Genomic DNA, 20412 nt, shown 5'->3' with positions numbered 1-20412 from the left:
TGTAACATTCAAGACAATCGTCAATACCTTTAAATTTTTTATGGTTCCTAACTTGAAGTAGTGAAATCGTTTTACTTTCATTCCCAGCCACTCCTGGAATATCCAAGCCTGAATACTTTAAACCACAGTGAGCAAAACAATCCTGAATTATCTTAATTGCTTATTTCTCACCAACTATTAGTGACAATTATTTAAAAACTGTTTGCTCTAAGCATGGTACAGTATTTAATGAAGCTAGTTAGAAATTTTTCTGCAACATTCTCTGGTCTTAGTTAAGCTGTACAGTGTCCCAAATAAAGGGAATCCCATCTATATTTTTCAATTAGTTTTTGCTCTTTAAAAATTGTTCCAAATAAGCAGCTGCTCCAATTAACAAATGGGCCTATTAACTAGAATCCACTGTATTGATTAGTAGGGAGTCATTAAAAACAATATCAAACACTAACTTCTATCATAGCATAAAAGCCAGGACCAACAGGCTCCGAACAGCTTCTTCCACCAGGCCATCAGACTGATTAATTCACACTGACACAATCGTATTTTTAAGCTATATTGACTGCTCTGTGTACATCTTACTATACATAATATTTAGTACAAATTACTATAATTTGCACATTTAGACTGTCATGCAATGTAAAAAATTTTTTACACCTTATGTGAAGGATGTAAGAAATAAAGTCAATTCAATTCACAGAATTGAATTTAAGATACAAAAATGTCAGTCTTAAATTTATATTCCACAATTAACTATGCATGCTATTTAATTATCAAGCAATTTGGAAACACTTGACCAAAACTAAGAAAGAGTCCAGAGACAGAAAGAATCAGCAACCCTGACCATACAGGACTCAAAACCCAACTCAATGTATAACAGTTATCTACATCAAAGTCAGCACAAAGATAAGGATGAAGGACAACAGGTGGATAATCTGCAAAAAGTAATCAGGCAAGACACAATATACGTGAAAACCAGAACACCTTACACCACTGAGACACAAAGATCAGCAGGATGCACTTTCAATTTTTGTCTCTGCACTTTGGAGTTTAAACACCCAAAGAATTAGAATTAATCTAAGAAATACATGAGAATTAAGGATCAAGGATCAAAGGTCTAAGATGTGAGAAGATCGGCTATTATGTCTAGGGAGATGAAGGAATGGGAGGCTATCTCAGATGATTTCATGAAGGGTATGGAACAGTAGACACCCCTGCAATGAGTCAAGGGAGGTGCTAACATTATTGCAATTTGATCACCATCTTTGTTGACATCACTAAACCTTTTGATATGGTTTGTTATGAGGTCCTATGGAAGATCTCTGCAAGACTCATTGCAAGGTTGTCCTGAAATATTTACAATTGTCCAACAACATCATGACAAATAATGGCCAGAGTAATGGATGATTTGAGTCTTCAGACCCAGTTCTGGTCACCAATGATATGAAACAAGGCTATGAGTTTGTATGACAGCTTAAACACTTCCATGTGAAAACTCAACTCAGAGTACTTCACATCAAGTAACAAAGCAAGATATCAGATACATTCTGAACTCAGCAATGCTCACCACCATATATGCACTACAAAAAGAATCACAGATCAAATAGTCAGAAGAATGGCTGATGACACAATATCAAAGAAACTATTTTATGGAGTGCTTACTGAGAGTGAACAATCAAGTGGTACACAGAAAAAGATTCAAAGACACTTAGAAGAGTTTCAACACTGTCATATACCACTGAGAACAAGAAGCATTGGATTGTCCTTTTTGAACATCTGCATAAAAAAGTGCTTGAGCATATGAGGAAAGCAGGAAGGAGAAAGCAAACCAAAAAAGGGAATCTCAAAAAACAAGAACCATTGATGCTACAGCATCCCACACCTTTGTCATTTGTGTGAAAGGAGCTTCTAGGATCAGATTGCTCTGATCAGTCATCTTCATCGCAACATCGCAGACTAAATGTCATGGTCTTACCCGAGAAGGGACCAACAAGATTTCTGGTACCAGACCAATTTCCGGGATAAAAGGACTGATAACAGTCTAGGCTTAAAGGGCTATATGGCCTACTAAAGCTATTTCTATGATTTTATGATGGGGCTTGACAAGGCAGATAACAGGAGACTATTTCCTCTAAATAGATAACAAAGGGGTACAATTACAAAAGAAGGATCTGCCATTTATTACTGAAATGAGGGCAAATATCTTTACAGAGATACAAACCTTTGGAATCCCTCATCTAAAAGTTGTGAATACTTTGTCATTGAACGTAAATAATTCGAGATCAATAGACCTCTAAACCTAAAAATCGAATCAGATGGCTGTCCAGAAGTACAAGAGGCGGAGAGACACAAGATTAATCATAGTCATATTGAACAGCAAGGCAGGGTCCTTATGGTTTACCCCTGCTTCTGTAAATGTTCAATTTTTATCGATAACAAATACACTTGAAGAGATGGCAGTCATGGTCATGAAAATAACCATGTGGTCACAGAAAAACATGCAAACTCAACACAGAGAGCATGAGGTTAGATTAAAACTGTGTCTATAGCACTAAAGCATGGTTCTACTAGCTGGGTTACTGTTCCATCCCATGCATTCTCAGTGCATGGCACAGTGAGCCAAGGATTAAACAAGGGTGAATTCCCTCTAATTTGAAGCAATGACACGGCAGGAGTTTCCAAGGTATTAAACCAACTAAAAAAAAAAATGGAGTGAAACCACCGTGGCTCTGAGCTTAGACGAAAAGGCATCATCTCTCCTGTCTGCCAAACTTTCAGGACTGAAGTTGGAAAATATTTTTACAAATGATAATCAAAACTTTAAGAATAGTGATCACAGGATTAATTTAAAAAATAGGTTGATGGATCTATGTGAACTAAACGAATTAAAATATTTGGAAACACATCTAATACTTTGACCTGAAGCAATAATACTTAAAATGTTGTTTTAAGTTACTTGAAATCAGTTTACACTCAATTCCAATGTAAAATTCAATAGCATGAAATTTAAAAATCAGGTAACAAAGCAAAAAATATTTTCAGAAATTACAGTAGCATCTTTAAATCCCAAATATTTCATTCAACATCAACTCAATTATCTAGAAATCATAACATTTAAAGCTATTGCCTGATAACTAGCATCTTAAAGTTAAGGTACTTGATACTCACATTTGTTAATGAAGAACAGTTCTTCGGAATCCTTACTCGGCCTTTGTTAGAACCCAAGGCAAATGTTGATAGATCATCCGGAAATAAATGTAAAAAGTTCTGCTCTGAAAGCTTGTATTTATCTATTGTAGTAGACTGAATAAAAGCAAAGACATTGGAGTTAAATGTATCCACAAGGTGAACCATGTACAACACAAGCAACCTTTTTCTCTCAACTGAATATAACCAGATGTATTTTAAATATGCTGATAGTGAAAAGACATTTGAACTGGATTTTAGAAAAAGAATTTCATGATAACAATTAATCCTCAAAAGTTGGAATTGGTAAAGCATGCACAATATACTTATGGACCAATCAAGGATGACCTAGCATGGTTAGGAACAAGAGATAAAGATCATTTTTAATGTCCTGAGAATATAGAACTAGTAACTCTACAGAGGAAAGTGTCCAAATCTTTATTTCTACATGCTGGTTCGGACACAGCACGTCATCAATGGCAATAAGGGCAGATAAATTTGGATTGTTGTTCCTCGTGGTGCATGAGGTGGCAACCTTGTCATTTCTTTAGCATGTTGTCATTTTTTTGTACAAGACTGAATTGCTAGCTCAATGCTTAACCCAGCATAGATGGAAGCAGGCAAGGAGCTGGCCGGATTCAAACCCGAGAGCTTTCACCTCGAAATCTACTGCGGATGCTACCACACCACCAGCCAGCAAAAAGAATTTGGATTAGGCGAGGCATAAACAGAAAGCCTGAATGGATACATTTCCCCAATGCTTTCATGTATGAGATTATATGAATTTTTCATCTCAATAGTTCACATTTATGAATAAAAACAAAATTTTAACAAGATCATTTACCAGAAGCACTAACCCTATTTTTCAACCTGCAAATGCTTGTCTGATCTGTTGAATATTTCCCACAATTTGTGACTTCAGATTTTTATTACCTGCAGTATTCAGCCTCACACTTCATAAGCAGGGTTACGATGAAAACTTAAAACTAAGATACTGGAGAAAGGCAAAGAATAAGTTCACAATTTGTGGATCTAGTATGGGGTTAATAGTTTTGAAGCAGTAGAACCTCAAAACTATCTTTCTCTTGTATTTAAACTCTCAAATGACTTCTGATTCAATGTAGCATCCATTTTGAAATTATAAAATTAGATATTGCTTAACTACCACTTACAAGGATACAACTCCTACACCCTCTAGTGGCAGGTCAAAAGGGAAGAAAAAAAGCAACAAAAACAAAAATCTAATACGAAAAGCAAAGTGAAAATGAATGCTATAGGACACCATGGATTACGTCTCAGTTCATTCTTTATCCTCAACATTGGAGCAATATAAACCAAATCAGAATCTTATTCTATACCAAATGTTCAACATTTGAATTTACCATTTTTAAAATATAGGATACTTTAAAATTGTATTTATATCAGCACGGAGAGTTCATAGGCCTAACTTAAGCAGGATAGTTCTAGTGGAAAGAAACTGCAATGAAAAATAAGACTATTGTAGGCTTTCTTCAAGATTTATGCAGCATACTTGGTGTCATTTCAAGATACATACAGTTCAATGTAAAAACTGATTAGAAAGAAAGCCACCAGCAGGTACAAGGGCAAAGCCTGCAATCATTCGCCAACAATTATGTTAACAATACAGTCAGCCCTCCTTATCCGCGGGGGATTGGTTCTGGGGCCCCCCCCCCCCCCACCGCGGATACCAAAAAACACGGATGCTCAAGTCCCTTATTTAACCTGTTGCAATGAGGTGGTCTTTAGGACCCAGCAGAACCCCAGACCTTACTTAATCTGTCTCAGTGCAGTGGACATTAGAACCTGGCGGCGGACCTCTGAATCCGCAGTGTTTCTGTTCACAAAAATAATCACGATCTCGATTGAAAATAAAGTGGAAGTAATAAAGCGATCGGAAAGAGGTGAAACGCCATCAGTCATTGGGAAAGCATTAGACTACAGTTGGTCAACGATTGGAACAATTTTAATGGAGTATTTGAAAGGCCCTGCCTCAACGAAAGCTACACTTATTACTAAGCAAGGCAGTGGTTTAATTATTGAAATACTTATGTTTCTTAAGTGTTTTATATGCACAGAAAGGTAAAATATATACTATATACAAGACAAATATTTTACTAACTGAGGCTACATAATACTGGATGTACCTGTTCGGACTTCAAATCCGACTTAAAGACGGACTCAGGAGCAGAATTCATTCATAACCCGGGGACTGCCTGTACTTTTAAATCATCTCTAGATTACTTATAATACCTAATACAATGTAAATGCTATGTAAATAATTGTTAGTTGTATTGTTTAGGGAAAATGATAAGAAAAAGTGTGTACATGCTCAAACAACGAGTGCTGGACAGAGAACTTCCAGGTTTTCCTGATCCACGGTTGATTGCATCCGCGGATAAGGAGGGCCGACTGTACAAATATTTCCTTGAAAATCCATGATCATCCAGTACACCAAGATGATAAATCTTACCTTAACCTTAAGTCTGCCATGCCGCAATTCACAATGTTGTTTGAGAAAGAGCTTTAGTTTATCCCGGGAATATTGATTTTTCTTGCGACTGTTAAGAGGAAAGAAAATCTAAATCACAGCTACTTAGATACACACACACACACACACACACACACACAGTGGGAGTAGACACCTGCCCACCACCCATCCCTTGTATCTCTTCAATTTCTGAAATCCCATAATGCAGATTAATTCCAAGTTCCTTAAATTTATCTCCATTTCTTTCAATTCAACAATTTTTCAAAATTGAAATAATCTCATTTCAAAAAAACATTTGATCTAGCCTTCGATTCTCAGAATTCTACAGAATAGCAAACCCCTGCAAGAAATTCCCAAAGTTATGTTCAATTTCAACATTTAAGAGAAATTTAAATAAGAACATGGGTGGGAGGGATTTGGACAACTATAGTCAAGATATGCGTTGATGGGACTAGGCAGAATAAATTGGCAGAAACTAGATGGGCCAAAGGGCCCATTTCTGTGCTCCAAGGCCATAAGACATAAAAGCAGAATCAGGCCATTCGGCCCACTGGGTCTTCACTGCCATTTGATCATGGCTGATTTACTTTCCCCCTCACCACATTTCCTGCTTTCTCCCCATAATCTTGTTACCCTTTACTAATCAAGAATTTGTCAACCTCCATTTTAAATATACCCAATGACCTGGCTTCCACAGCCACCTATGGAAATGTCTTACACAGATTCACCACCACCCAGCTGAAGAAATTCCTCCTCATCACTGTTCTAAAGGGATGCCCTTCTAATCTGAGGCCATGTCCTCTGGCACAGACTACCTCTAATCTTGTACTTATGTCCTTGATTGAGCATTCTCAGATCTATCCATATATAGGTCATGATCTATTCAATTTTGTGTTTTCACCTTAACTTTCCATTTTGCTGCTTATGACAGAGCAACACTCTCATCCCAGGGATTAGCATTGTAGATTTCCTCCAATACTTAAGTATTCTTAAAGACTAAAAACTGTCCACAGTTTTGGGCATGGCCTTGCAACATGCTCTACAAATGCAATAACACACTAAATTTTGTGATGTACTTTACTGCTCTACAAAGAATCTTTGCTGCATTCCATTTTTCTTCCCCAGTGACCTTGACAATTTGATGAGTCTAACCAATATGCACAATGCCAATATTTCCCCAATTTGCTTCCTATTTTACAAGAACATATCAGGGTCTTTAAACACCATCCTCCAACCCTTGCCTTTTTTTTTTTAAAATCCTCCCAATGCTTACTTTCATCACATCCCACAGCACTCACCACTGCACTGATACCTTGCCTAATTAATAATGTAATCTCCCCATCTTTCCATTTAGATTATTGAATAACTGGGAGTATTAAGGAACCAGTCTTGGTCACTGTGAATCACCATCAAGGAACCAAAGGACAATAGGATTTCCAAAGATTTCAGCAAATATTTCAATATTCATGTAGATTTTAAACTTCTAGCGAAACATCCCAGATACTCACTTCATCAGGGCAGCTTTAATTATGATTTCATTTCCTTCAGTTTTAAGTGGTTTCACCTTGTACTTAAATAAGGATGCATCAATCTTGCTTTCTTCCCTGCAAAAACAACAAACACTGGTTACAATATCAAATTTTAACAATATTTTGCTGCTCAACTTGGCAAGCTTTCATCATTTTTTGTTAAAATTAAATACACCACGGTTATAAAATTCAAGTACAAGCCTTTTTGAATTTCTTTTCTGAAGTGGACTGCTCAGCCACACTGTTATCCACCTTCTCAAATGATCCGTGTAGGGATTTCGAAAAGGAAACTTAAGCAGGTACCAGACTTTGTTTCTATCCAAACCCTGTAGTTCTTCCCTTAGCTTTACTCCAGACTCTCTAGTACTTAAATAATTTTAATATTTTGTACATTCGTGTCAACTGAATTGAAGTATGTTTGGACTACAATACAAGATTACACCTAACTGACAAACTATAGGGTGACTACCCCAATGCCATTAGGCTTTACAATTCTACCGCCAGGACTTAAGAACTTTTTAAAAGCTATTATTAATGCTTTTTGAGATAGTGATTTAGATGTATATCATATTTTTTACTGAGTTAAGTATTGTATGTAATTAGTTTTGCTACAACAAGTGTATGGGACATTGGAAAAAAGTTGAATTTCCCCATGGGGATGAATAAAGTATCTATCTATCTATCTATGAGAAAGATGAATGGCTTAAGTCAAGATGTTAGATAACTGGGCAAATTACAGTTGCCTCTGTAATTGTTTTTGCTGCACTCCAAAGAAAGAGAGTTTTAATTTTCCAGCATAAACATCCATTAGGATGCCCATAAACAAATTTCAGCTGAAGAAACCCAATTTCCTAGAAAGTAAAGATGCACAATTCACTTTCTCCAAATAAGAAATACTCTTAACTTTTCCATGTTCATAGTCAAATATAAGTTTGCCCAAAATGTTATCTCACTGCTGTTTCATTTTCTTAAGGCATGGGAGACCAGTTATTATGCCTATGCCAGCTGTCACAGAATAATTATCAGTCATATTCATCTACTTAATTCCCAGTAATGTATTTTCACTCATGTGCCCATCAATTCCTCCCAGTTACATAACTACCCATGTACATTACGGGCAATTAACTCACTAGCATGTACTTGAGATGTGGGAGGAATCCAATAAACACAGGTGGGATGTGCAAAATCTTTAAGACCAATGTTGCTGCTTTGTTAATTTATAGATCACAACAGGCAACATCATATTATGCTTGATTTGATATTTTGTGCTATAAATCTTCAAACTTGTTAACACATTGGTTTTGCTGACAAAAAAAACTTCAGAAGTGAATCTGCACATTCAATTAGTCTGACATAAAAATTGTCGTCGAGTACAAAAACAAGTCTACAGTTAGAGCTTGCTGGCATTTTCAAATATGTTTTTCATTGAATTTCCAAGCTCATCACCACATCCAATACTGGAATGCAATATGTGCCATTCCAATAGCACTGTAAACAGCTCAGCATATCTATCACTTCTGATGGATCACTCCAAAAGTTCTAATATTCTGCTAATCAGCTTATTTTACAAAAAAAAGTTTCACTAAACTATAATTTTGATTATTTTCAAGGTAACAGATCAGATAAGTGGTTTTACAAAGTCTTATTCAATTTCAAACTGACAATTTTTAACTTGTAAAAAGGCATTTGCTGTAAATTCTAACTGTTCCACATCACCTGTTCATGAAAATGGCACATGTAGTTAAGACAGCCAATTTAAAATTTAAAAAGAAAAAAATGAGAAACAGCTTCATAAACATAACTTAAAGCAACAAGAATCTCTAAAGTGGGGAGAAAAGAAATTTCAGCTGCATGATTGTGGAATTAAATGGCCAAACTAAAACATGTGAATGAAATTAATAGAAAAAAAAGAGTTGAAAGAAAGTGGGCCATTTGACTGGTTTAAATTGTTCACATCAAACCATTGCTGTTTCTACACAAGAGATTAGTAGTTATTCTAATCACTCACCATATTATGATGTTTTTCAACTATCTTATTTATAACCAGAACAGATTAAAAACACAAATTAGTCTATCTAGGTGCAATGTAAAGATTTACCCAATTGATGGAGAAGCTGTCGGGACTTTGGATTGCTCCTCATTGTCACTTTCATCACTAATGACAATTACAACATCTTCAGTTCTGCTACTTATGTGTCCATTAGCAGTCCCATTTAGCATTGGTGGGGTCAGAACTTCCAAAACCTTACATGTTTGCCTACAAAAAAAACGATTTCAATTGAATAAAAAAAAAGAGAAACTTTTCATCAAATACAGCTAATGAAAACTTAACATAGGCTAGCTGGATTTGAATCACTGTCCAAATATTTGGCACCTCATTTGTTTTTGAATCCAGAGATATAAATTTAAAAATGGTACTCCAAACATGCAGTTCTTTTAAAGAAAATGCTCACGTCATTTTCATGAGGAACCATTTAAGCTTATACATCTCGATTCTGTCAATGGAATACGATGTACATTCATTACTTTAAGTATACTCTAAACACAAATTGTCAACACTACAATCTCAACATCAAAATGCAGGTGCTCTTAAGTCTTCAACAATATACTCCGTGAAAATATGCAGTTCTGCACATGCGTTGGATCACACCACTCCAAACCCTTTCCTTCTATTGGAATGGGGTTGGTAAAAAAAAGTTCCAGCTACTTAATCTGAAAATTATTGTTTTCATTTACTACTGAGAATATAGACATTAACTTCAAAGTCTGCCTTTATGTCTGATTAAAGTCTGATTTGATAACTACATTATAATCAATGCACTTCTAAGGTAAACTAAATACCTATGTTCCATTGCTTCCGCCCTTTAAGATTTTAAGGGGAAAAAATGGTCAAATATCTGAGAAAACTTCAAAATCATGTTTTTATTTCTGGGATGGAGTATACAAAAAAAAAGCAGACTTGCATTTTAAAAAAAAGTATCTTTCACATCTGTAGGATGCCCTCTGGCATTTACAGCTAGTATGCTACTTAAATATTCGCACTACAATACAGCAACTAACTCACCTGAGTGACTTTGGGACTTACAGTGAGACCTGTAACCAATTAATTTGCTTTGGTGTTATTGGTGGTAGATCAAATGTTAGGCAAAGCACAACTTGTTTTTATTTGACTGAAACTAGCAAAGTACCACTTTCAAATGCAAAGTTAAAGCCTAAAAAGCCACACTCTTTTAGTATGGCATCAAAATAACTCGGAATCATTTTGGAATGGGACTTGAACTTCTGACTTTCTTACTCAGTAAAGCAAAAGAGCACCTTGATCCCTTGACGTTGCAGATCCATTTGTACTGTCATGATGTGTACAAGTTAACATACTTTAGTTGACGTAGCAAAGGGCAAAAAGAACCTGTAGCAATTAATATTTTTTTTAAAAAACAGCACTATGCTTTGCTGAAAACGGCCATCAGGTAAGAGGATACACATACCATGCAGTACTGTGCAATCCAGTTTAATGAAAAAGCAATGTTTTCAAATTCATATGTAAACATTGTTAAATTGATCACGGTAACATCTATAGCAGGGATTCCCAATCTGGGGTCCATGGCCTACAAAAGGCTGGGAACCCCTTGTCTATAGCATCACAGTGCAGGAAGTAATACATTGAGAATTGGGAGTAAAAAACAGGAAAAGTTAACTTGTGACACACCATTTAGAAATACAAATACATCCCAAGTGCTTTTGTGACAAGTATTGGCAAAAGTGTGCAGTTTTGAGGTTGTTAAAGAAAAAAAATTCAGTGGACCACAATTTAAAATGGCAGAGGAATACAAAGAGTTATCCCATTCGATGGGCTAACATTTTATCTTACATCAATACCTGAGACCATTAAGACCAGTTACTTCCACTATCTCTCCTGCAAAATATCGATGTTGTGTATACGTGTAGAGATCATCACAGAGTTCATGGAGTCGTGAGCAATAAGAAAGTGATGCTAAGTAAAGGATGGGCATCACCAGTGGCTCAGGGAAATTTTGAAGATTCTGTCTGGCCTTGGCTTCCGACTCAACTGCTTCCTGGTAAGTTAGCCCTGGCTTTCCTGTAATAGCACAGCTCCAGACCAGACTGTTGCAAAGTATGGTTCTTTCAAAAAAGTCACTGCAAAGAAAACAAAAGCAATGTTAAGTAGGCAAGCTCCTTGGCATTATCTTTTCAGTGGATCTATCTTGGGACCACACACAAGTCCCATTACAAAGATGGCACTATAGCACCTCTACTTTCTTAGAAGTTTGTGCAGATTCAACATGTCATCTAAAACTTTGGCAAATTCGTATAGATGCACAGTGGAGAGTATCCTGACCTATTACATCACTGCCTAGTAGGGAAATATTAATACCCAAGAAAAGCCTACAAAATGTAGTAGATACAGCCCAGTCCATAATGGGTAAAGGCCCTCCCCACCGCTGACCACATCTACAAGGAGCGCTGTTGCAGGAAAGAGGCATCCATCAAGGATCCCCCACCATCCAGTTTATGCTCTCTTCTCATTGCGGCCATTAGGAAGGAGGTGCAGGAGACTCAGCACCCACACCACCAAGTTCAGGAACAATTATTACCCCGCAATCAGGCTCTTGAACAAGAATGGATAACTTCACTCGCTCTAATACCGAACTGATCCCACACACGATGGACTCACTTTCAAGAACTCTACACTCATGCCTCAGTATTATTTTATTTTTCTCTTATGTATTTGCACAATTTTTTTTGCCTTTTGCACATTGATTGTTCATCCATCTTTGTTTGGGTACAGTTTCTCATTGATCCTATTGCGTTTCTTTGTATCTACTGTGAAAGTCCACAAGAAAGTAAATCTCAGGGTTGTATATGGTGACATTCATATTTTGATAATAAATTTACTTTGAACTTCGAGGTATAAAATAAAGTGAATTTAGTTACATTTTTGCTCTTAACCTTCTCCCCACCTACAAACCCCAGAACTAAGGGAGTCCCTTTGTTCACATTTTTACCCACAAATGCTCACAATTATTACAACATTTACAAATTCCGATACCATAGAATCACGTTTAATATCACTAACATATGTCATGGAATTTGTTGTCTGTGACATCTTTATATAGTTACAGCATTTTAAAGGATCATCCCCCTATGTTGTTCTGGTTTACTCTTCCTTCACTATCAATATGCATGGCATTTCCTGAAACATCTCATCACATAGGCACAGGAGTTACAATGCTACCCTTTTAAATCTTCCCTTCTTACACATCCAGCAGCAAGTATTTTTATGTGAAGTAGCAATTTTCATTTCTGATTTAATACAGCTCATAACTATGGGAAAAGTAAATACACTTTAAATATCTCAAATGTGATTGCAGGCTCATTTTTATGATTCTCCTTCAGATTACAGTCCAATCTCTCTCTCTCTCCCCGAGTTCTGATACAGTTCTACAAATTTCAATGCAAATTTGTGGAGCAGCACAATTTCTTCCAACAAAACATCTAAAAGCTTCAGGACCCAGTACAAGTTCAATAATCACATCCAGAATTCCTTTCAATCACGAAAATGGCCAGTCTACATCTAACTCCTTCAAGCTAAACTTTTATTTCCTCACTTGTCCTATTACTACTTAATTTCATTCAAATCGGTCATTTACTGTCTCTCACCATTTCACAAACAACTCTTTCACAAATCTGCAGTTATCCCTAGTTCCAATGAAAATTGGGACTAAAATTGAAACACCCATCTAAAATTGAAACAATTAATTTATCTAAAGATGCACATGACCTGCATAGCATGTTTGTTTTAAATTTTAGATTATTAGTATAAATAGCATCTTAGTTTCATTTCATATTAAAGAGGAATGGAATGAACTTTAATCTGTTACCACAAGAAGTTTATGATGTAGATGCTAATTAGATGGAACCAAAGTACACGAGTGATGTCTTATTAATTGAAAAATTGAATGCAAGCAATTTATTACAATCTCAGATATATTTAAAATTCATCCTGAATTGCAAAAATATAGTTTTCTGCACTAAAAGTATAAAGCACACTTCCAAATTAAACACACACCAACTTTTATGAAGATGCATTTATGCAGTGGCATCATATATTATTTCTATAATAAGCAGCCAACAGTCGATGCAATTGCAACCCTAAATAAAGCCAAAATATTATCACATTTAACTGCAGATCACTTTTAGTATAGAATCTGTAGGAATGCAAATGATACAAATTCAGTTTAAGATTTTTTTTGCACTGTACAATAAGATTACAAGTCTCAGCAAGAGTAAATGAAAGGAATCCTTCAAGACAGTTTTAAGATTTAAATGGAGGTCCACAGACAATTTGTTAGTAAAAATACTTGAAATTTTTGTCACATGTTGTATTCACTATCAATGATATATCAAGGGGATGAACATTAACAACAGAAGAGCAATCCTTTTTCTGTGAAAGGGAACTTGGCCTCCATTATTAGCACTGCCAAAAATGACATGGATGTGACTCACTCTCATTCGATAGAAAGATCACCAGCACAGATACTTCCTAAAGGACTGTCGGGTAACATTTGAAGCCATCAACAGGGTTATAGATGATACAAAATCAAATGAAAGGCTTATACTGCTGCACAAAGAAACCCATCTCCTAAGAATTACAAGAGAAAAAGAATCAGAATTCAATTGAGGACCAAGGCAACCCCAAAGACAAACCCCATTTCCAGAAAAGTTGGGATATTTTCCAAAATGCAATAAAAACAAAAATCTGTGATATGTTAATTCACGTGAACCCTTATTTAACTGACAAAAGTACAAAGAAAAGATTTTCAATAGTTTTACTGACCAACTTAATTGTATTTTGTAAATATACACAAATTTAGAATTTGATGGCTGCAACACACAATAAAAGTTGGGACAGAGTTAAAATAAGATTGAAAAGTGCACAGAATATTCAAGTAACACCGGTTTGGAAGACTCCACATTAAGCAGGCCAATTGGTAGCAGGTGAGGTATCATGACTGGGTATAAAAGTAGCATCCATCAAAGGCTCAGTCTTTGTGAGCAAGGATGGGTCGTGGCTCACCCCTTTGTACCAAAATTCGTGAGAGAATTGTTAGTCAGTTCAAAAGGAACATTTCCCAACGTAAGATTGCAGAGAATTTAGGTCTTTCAACATCTACAGTACATAATATTGTGAAAAGATTCAGAAAATTCAGAGACATCTCAGTGCGTAAAGGGCAACGTTGGAAACAACTGTTGAATGCGCGTGATCTTCGTGCCCTCAGGCGGCACTGCCTAAAACCGTCATGCTACTGTGACAATTATAGCCACCTGGGCTCGGGAGTACTTCGGAAAACCATTGTCACTTAACATAGTCCGTCGCTGCATCCAGAAATGCAACTTGAAACTGTATTACACAAGGAGGAAGCCATACATCAACTCTATGCAGAAACGCCGGCGAGTTCTCTGGGCTCGAGCTCATCTCAGATGGACCAAAAGACTGTGGAACCGTGTGCTGTGGTCAGTTAAGTCCACATTTCAGCTAGTTTTCAGAAAAAAACCGGCGTCGAGTTCTCCGTACCAAAGATGAAAACAACCATCCTGATTGTTATCAGCGAAAGGTGCAAAAGCCAGCATCTGTGATGGTATGGGGGTGCATCAGTGCCCACAGCATGGGTGAGTTGCATAAATGTGAAGGTACCATTGACTCTGAGGAGTATATTAGGATTTGAGAGAGACATATGTTGCCATCAAGGCGACGTCTCTTCCCAGAACATCCATGCTTACTTCAGCAGGATAATGCCAGACTACATTCTGCATGGGCTACAACAGCGTGGCTTTGTAGACACAGAGTGCGTGTGCTTGACTGGCCTGCTGCCAGTCCAGATCTATCTCCTATTGAAAATGTATGGCGCATCATGAAGAGGAGAATCAGACAACGGAGACCACGGACTGTTGAGCAGCTGAAGTCTTATATCAAGCAAGAATGGACAAAATTTCCAATTGTAAATCTACTACAATTAGTATCCTCAGTTCCAAAACGATAAAAAAGTGTTATTAAAAGGAAAGGTGATGTAACACAATGGTAAACATGCCTCTGTCCCAACTTTTATTGTGTGTTGCAGCCATCAAATTCTAAATTTGTGTATATTTACAAAATACAATTAAGTTGGTCAGTAAAACTACTGAAAATCTTTTCTTTGTACTTTTGTCAGTTAAATAAAGGTTCACGTGAATTAACATATCACAGATTTTTGTTTTTATTACATTTTGGAAAATATCCCAACTTTTCTGGAAATGGGATTTGTATTTGGCATCACTGAAACAAATGAGAGTAAAAGGGAAAAAACAAACAGGACTTGATAACTTGTATCCTAGTGTTTAAAGTGGATTCACTAATTATTACCTACCGAAATCACACAAATTCAAGTATGGTTCTCATCAAGATGAAGGAAGCAAATACATCCTCCAGATTTAAAGAAGGAAAACAAGCAGCTATAGACTAGTTAAGGTGAGAGAGGCATTGATAGAACTATATACGTGTTGTTTTGTTTTGAGATTGCAATTAGCAGAATTGTTCAAAGTGAACCAGTTGAAATGGCATTTGGACCACCAGAAAAAAATTGAATAAAGTGATGAACTTTAGATTATTAAACAAAATTAGAGCACAGTTTTGGGGGTAATATACTGGCATGGACTGAGGCTGGGTTAATATAAAAATCTGACCTCCCCACATCCCATAAATCTTGGGTTCTTTAATGACAAATTATTTAATTTTCAAAAATGGCCATCTTGCCAGCCCTGCTTTCCCAGTCTTAATTTACAGCCATTCTTGGAGGAATAACTGAATCATTTCCAGATTGGAAGGCTACGATCATTGGGGTACTACTGGGATCTAAATTGGACGACTACTAATAACAGAGAAGATATAAAGCCAGCTGGAAGAATGGACTACTAGCACAATGCTAAAATGTATTGAATGGATATAGGCAATTGAAGGGCAAGTAAATGACAAGTAGAATATGTGGAAAAGTTGAATGTCATCCATTCTAATAGAGGAAAAAAAAAGGATCTTATGAAAGTGCGAGAGTAAAAGGTATTACCTTTAAATAGACCTGGCATCTCTACAGGAATCACTGAAATTTAACATGTAGACAGAGCAAGTAATTAGTAAGACAAATGGTATGTTTGTTAATATTGCAAAAGACTTTCAGTACAAGAACAGATGTCTCATCTCTTTTTAATACAAGTCTTTCATACAACTCTATCCAAAAATGAAGGTCTGACCTCCTCATCTGTTTACTTGTGATTGAATGAGTGCAACTAAGATTCACCATATTGATTTAAAAGATTGTAGGTTTGTTGCACAAAGAGAGATTTAACTGACTACAGTACAGTATATTCTGAGTTTAATAAAGCAAGAGGTTATTCTTTTGGGATTTCAGAAGGTTAATGTTGATTTGATGTCTTTGAAGTTGATGTTTCTCTTGACAGAGCAGGTTTAGAATCGTGGTAACACTCAAAATAAGCGATAGCCATTCATAAAGGGAACAAATTTTTGTAATTCTCCATTTAAGAGGCCCATGATTCAGCACAAAGTATGTTCAAAAGATCATTATGTTTTGAAGATACAAGTGAATCAAAGGATTGAGGGGTAGGTAGGAAAACTGTGTGGAGGTACAGAACAGTCTTGAGCTTAGAGAATGGAAAAGGCAGAGTCAAATAAACTGTTCCTACTTCCATTTCTTACAGGCTAATGGATGAGATTTCCTAGTCTTTGGATGGACAATCACCTGGCACAGATTGTGGAACAGTGCAATTGCACACCGGGGTGGAAATAGTACAATATTCATCAAATATTTATAATTTAAAGTGTGGTTTACTATCAAATTCATCATTAACTGGGAGGGGGCAACAATCTGCTTACATGATAGCAAGAAACTGGTATCAACAAATAATCCATATTACTTATTTTTAAATTTTGCAGATATCGATCATCTTCACATATTCAGTACCAAGTTCATTCCTTGAAAAGTGATCATTTGATTCCCGTCTACAAATGTCAACAGGTCAAACAGAAATACAATTTCTAAAAAGAAACTTCTTAACTACTTAAATAAAACCAAACTTCTACATAAATGGACAGTAATTTCAAAGATTATCAGCATCCATAAAACAATTAAGCCTTCAATACCATGAATACAGAATTGTCAGTGGTGCTGCCCACTAAATATAAAAACAATTTGCATAAACTAGAAAAGACAAGATTCCAATTAAGCAACTCCTAGGTTTTTAAAAAAAATCTTGTCACTCCTAGAGGGTATTTTAGATCAAGTCTTTTAGTGTACCACTTTGTGACCATTTCAATTTGCCTTTCCTCTTCTTTCGGATATTTTAGCGGTAATAAGTGAATCATTTTTAAGGCAAACAAATCATGGTTGCTATATTTTCTTAAAGAAATCCACGAACTAGATCTTCGACATCTTAAAATGACACTATGAAAATAACTTTCAGTACTGCTGCATACAGATGAGCAGTCTCCGGCTCTCTAAACTAGGCCCATTACAGAGTCCTTGTACAAAAGAGGCAATTCGGATAACCACCAAAACAACCCACGCTCTCCACATGTCGCCCAGAAACTCAAGTTGTCCCTCCGCGTTAGAGGATTACCCAAAATGAAGCCCTAACCTGGCACATGTAAACCAGAGTATTGAAGACCAAGCCACGTTTGGCTTGGCGCAAATTCGTTCAGAACTCAGTGAATGCGCTTATATAGATAGAGAGGGGGAGAAAAGCAGACATCATGGTATATGAATAAATTTACTTGATCCGACAGTACAAGGCCTACTCACAACCGACACGAGTTTATTACCACTTAAGAAACACGGGTTTTGTATAGCCTAGGATAAGGCGGCTGTGGGAAGGAAATGGGGAGGGTTTGCTCACCAAACCCCGTGCCATTAACGTTGATTTCGAATCATTATTTGTTGATTTAAACAATAATAAGTACGGCCGCGTAAGGGGCTAGAAAGGCAGCGCTAGAATCCCCAGCCATCCGACCCGCGGTTATCAGAAAGAGCATCTGCGCGGAAGAAAGTTCAGCGACCGGTTGACGAGGTGAAATCGCAACTCACTCGTAACTCCTGAAGATTTCCCTGGTCACCCGACAGTAGAAAACTTCTTCGTCTGGCTTCAGGTCGGACGGCGGCTTTCGTCTGACGAACGGCTTACGGTGGAGGAGCGGCATCTCCTCGTTAGACAGGCAGAACTGTCAGAGAAGGAGGGAAGAACAAAGACACAATAATATAGAGAGGGGGGGAAAACACACGCAGACACAAAATAAAATCGGCGCCCAGAGCCGCAGCCCGAGAGCGGGGAGCCCGCACCCGGCCGGCGACGTTGAACCAGCCAGGAAACTTCACCGCCAAACTTAATCGTCGCCGACGCCGTTTGATCCACCACTGGGGCGCCGCGGCTCACTGTCGCCGGCAGCACGGAGTCAAGCGAGGCCGACAATGTGCTCGGCAGCAGCCGTTGCGCGGTGTCGGCTCGGCCGCACCAAACGCGGAACAAGCCGCGCCAAGTGTCTCCCAACGAACACCTGGCCGGTGCCGGACGTTCATCGCCGTCCGAGTTACAGGAGTTGGTGGGGGGGGGGTTGACCGACTCAGTGACCACCACCGGCTGCCTGGTCAGCGCTCGCCGTACCTGCTCAGTTGCCAAACGGTTCCTTTTCCTTTTCCCTTCCTTCCTTCCCCGCCTGCCGAGCCGCAGCCTCTGCCGCCTCCTTCACTCACTCCGACGATCGCTTCCCTACCCAGCCCCCTCCCTTGACGCCGCCTGCGCACGTACGTCATAAAGGGGGCAGAACCCACGCGCCAACACCTCTTCCCCGCCATTGGCCACGCCGAATCGTTGAGGGGAAAGCAGTGACGTGCTGTGACGTCGCGTGTGACTGGGGTCTGCGCTGGTCACCCGGGGTTGTCCGCTCGGCCGAGTGTTTGCTGCTCACTTCGTTTCTTCCAACGTGGTCTTTTCACAATTTGAATTGCTGCCGCTTGGAACCTTCTTCAACTGTGACGGATCCAATTACAGCGCGAGCCTTTGCTCGAACTTTGTTTCCATTCAACCTGCCGCCGGAATGGGGAGAATGAGTTGATGGTTTCGCAAAGGTGGTTTCCTGACCGCGAACTGTGTTGCGATATGGAAAACGAGTGGGGTAAAAGACCAATAAGCTGAGTTGCCTATTATTCTAAATTATTGTCTAACCTACTCAATAGAAAACAGTCTTTGTCTGTGGAAGCTCAAGCCGTTGTGCGGTAGTCCGAGTCAGAAGATAACTTTCCAGTACCCGACCATATTTAACTTCGTTGGCAGAGGTGCTGTCTTCAGTTGAAACGTTAAATTAGAGTGAATTAATGTGTTATTCAAAGTTGAGAAGAGTTCACTAAACCAACGTGATTAAAATAGGTAATCAGACCATTATATCGTTTTGTGACCTTTCATTACGTTTACACAATGCCGGTAAAGCTGCTTGTTTGACAGTTCTGGAGACCCGCGTTCAATACTATCTTCTGCTGTTATTCTCATTCTGTCTACAACTAACGTAGCTTTGACCACAGGGTTCCCGACTTCCTTACATGCGTGTCGATGGGTTAATTTGCCGCTGTAAATTATCCCGGCTCTGTAGGTGAGTGGCAAAACCTGGCAGGTCTTGGAGTATTCAAAGGAACCGGACCCCAGCCCTCCGTGTCCATGCCAGATACCAAGCATTCATATAATCATATAATTTCATATAATCCCATTTACCGACATTTAGTCGGTGGCCTTCATACACTGGCATTTCAAGTGTTCGTTTAGATGTTGAGAGTACTTGCCTCAACCAACCCATTAGGTGTTGAAGAAAAGGTTGGAAGAATAATGTAAATGGATCTACATACATACATATATACCTACCAGCCAGCATACTTACATATATAGATATATATACGTAATACATACGTAAATAGATCAAGGAATCAGCCGATCCTTCAAGCTGCACCACCCAGCACTCTCCCAATTTAACTTACCTGGCCTAATCAGGGGACAATTTACAATGACCAATTAACCTACTAACTGGTACATCTTTGGACTGTGGATTGTTAGTGAGTTCTCAGTCATGTTACCCTGGAGTATGACTCT

General features: G+C 37.9%; 1 protein-coding gene across 2 annotated transcripts in view; it reads right to left on the bottom strand.

Moving 5' to 3' along the window:
• The window catches only part of baz1a (bromodomain adjacent to zinc finger domain, 1A), a 74409-nt gene extending 55354 nt beyond the window's left edge, over positions 1–19055 (bottom strand). Inside the window, exons 1-7 of one of the 2 annotated variants that reach the window (XM_073040022.1) lie at positions 18940–19055; positions 18366–18499; positions 11095–11373; positions 9317–9475; positions 7198–7293; positions 5672–5759; positions 3163–3297 (exon numbers count right to left, since the gene is read on the bottom strand). In XM_073040022.1, coding sequence (XP_072896123.1) covers positions 3163–3297; positions 5672–5759; positions 7198–7293; positions 9317–9475; positions 11095–11373; positions 18366–18478 — 870 coding nt within the window. In that variant the 5' untranslated portion in view covers positions 18479–18499; positions 18940–19055. Of the gene's footprint in view, positions 1–3162; positions 3298–5671; positions 5760–7197; positions 7294–9316; positions 9476–11094; positions 11374–16334; positions 16368–18365; positions 18500–18939 lie in introns of those variants that run through there. The other variant, XM_073040023.1, reaches the window with a different exon arrangement.
• Positions 19056–20412: the final 1357 nt, after the last annotated feature.

This window comes from Hemitrygon akajei, chromosome 3, assembly GCF_048418815.1.
Source record: "Hemitrygon akajei chromosome 3, sHemAka1.3, whole genome shotgun sequence".
NCBI lineage: Eukaryota > Metazoa > Chordata > Chondrichthyes > Myliobatiformes > Dasyatidae > Hemitrygon > Hemitrygon akajei.
This window is presented reverse-complemented; position numbering and strand designations above follow the sequence as displayed.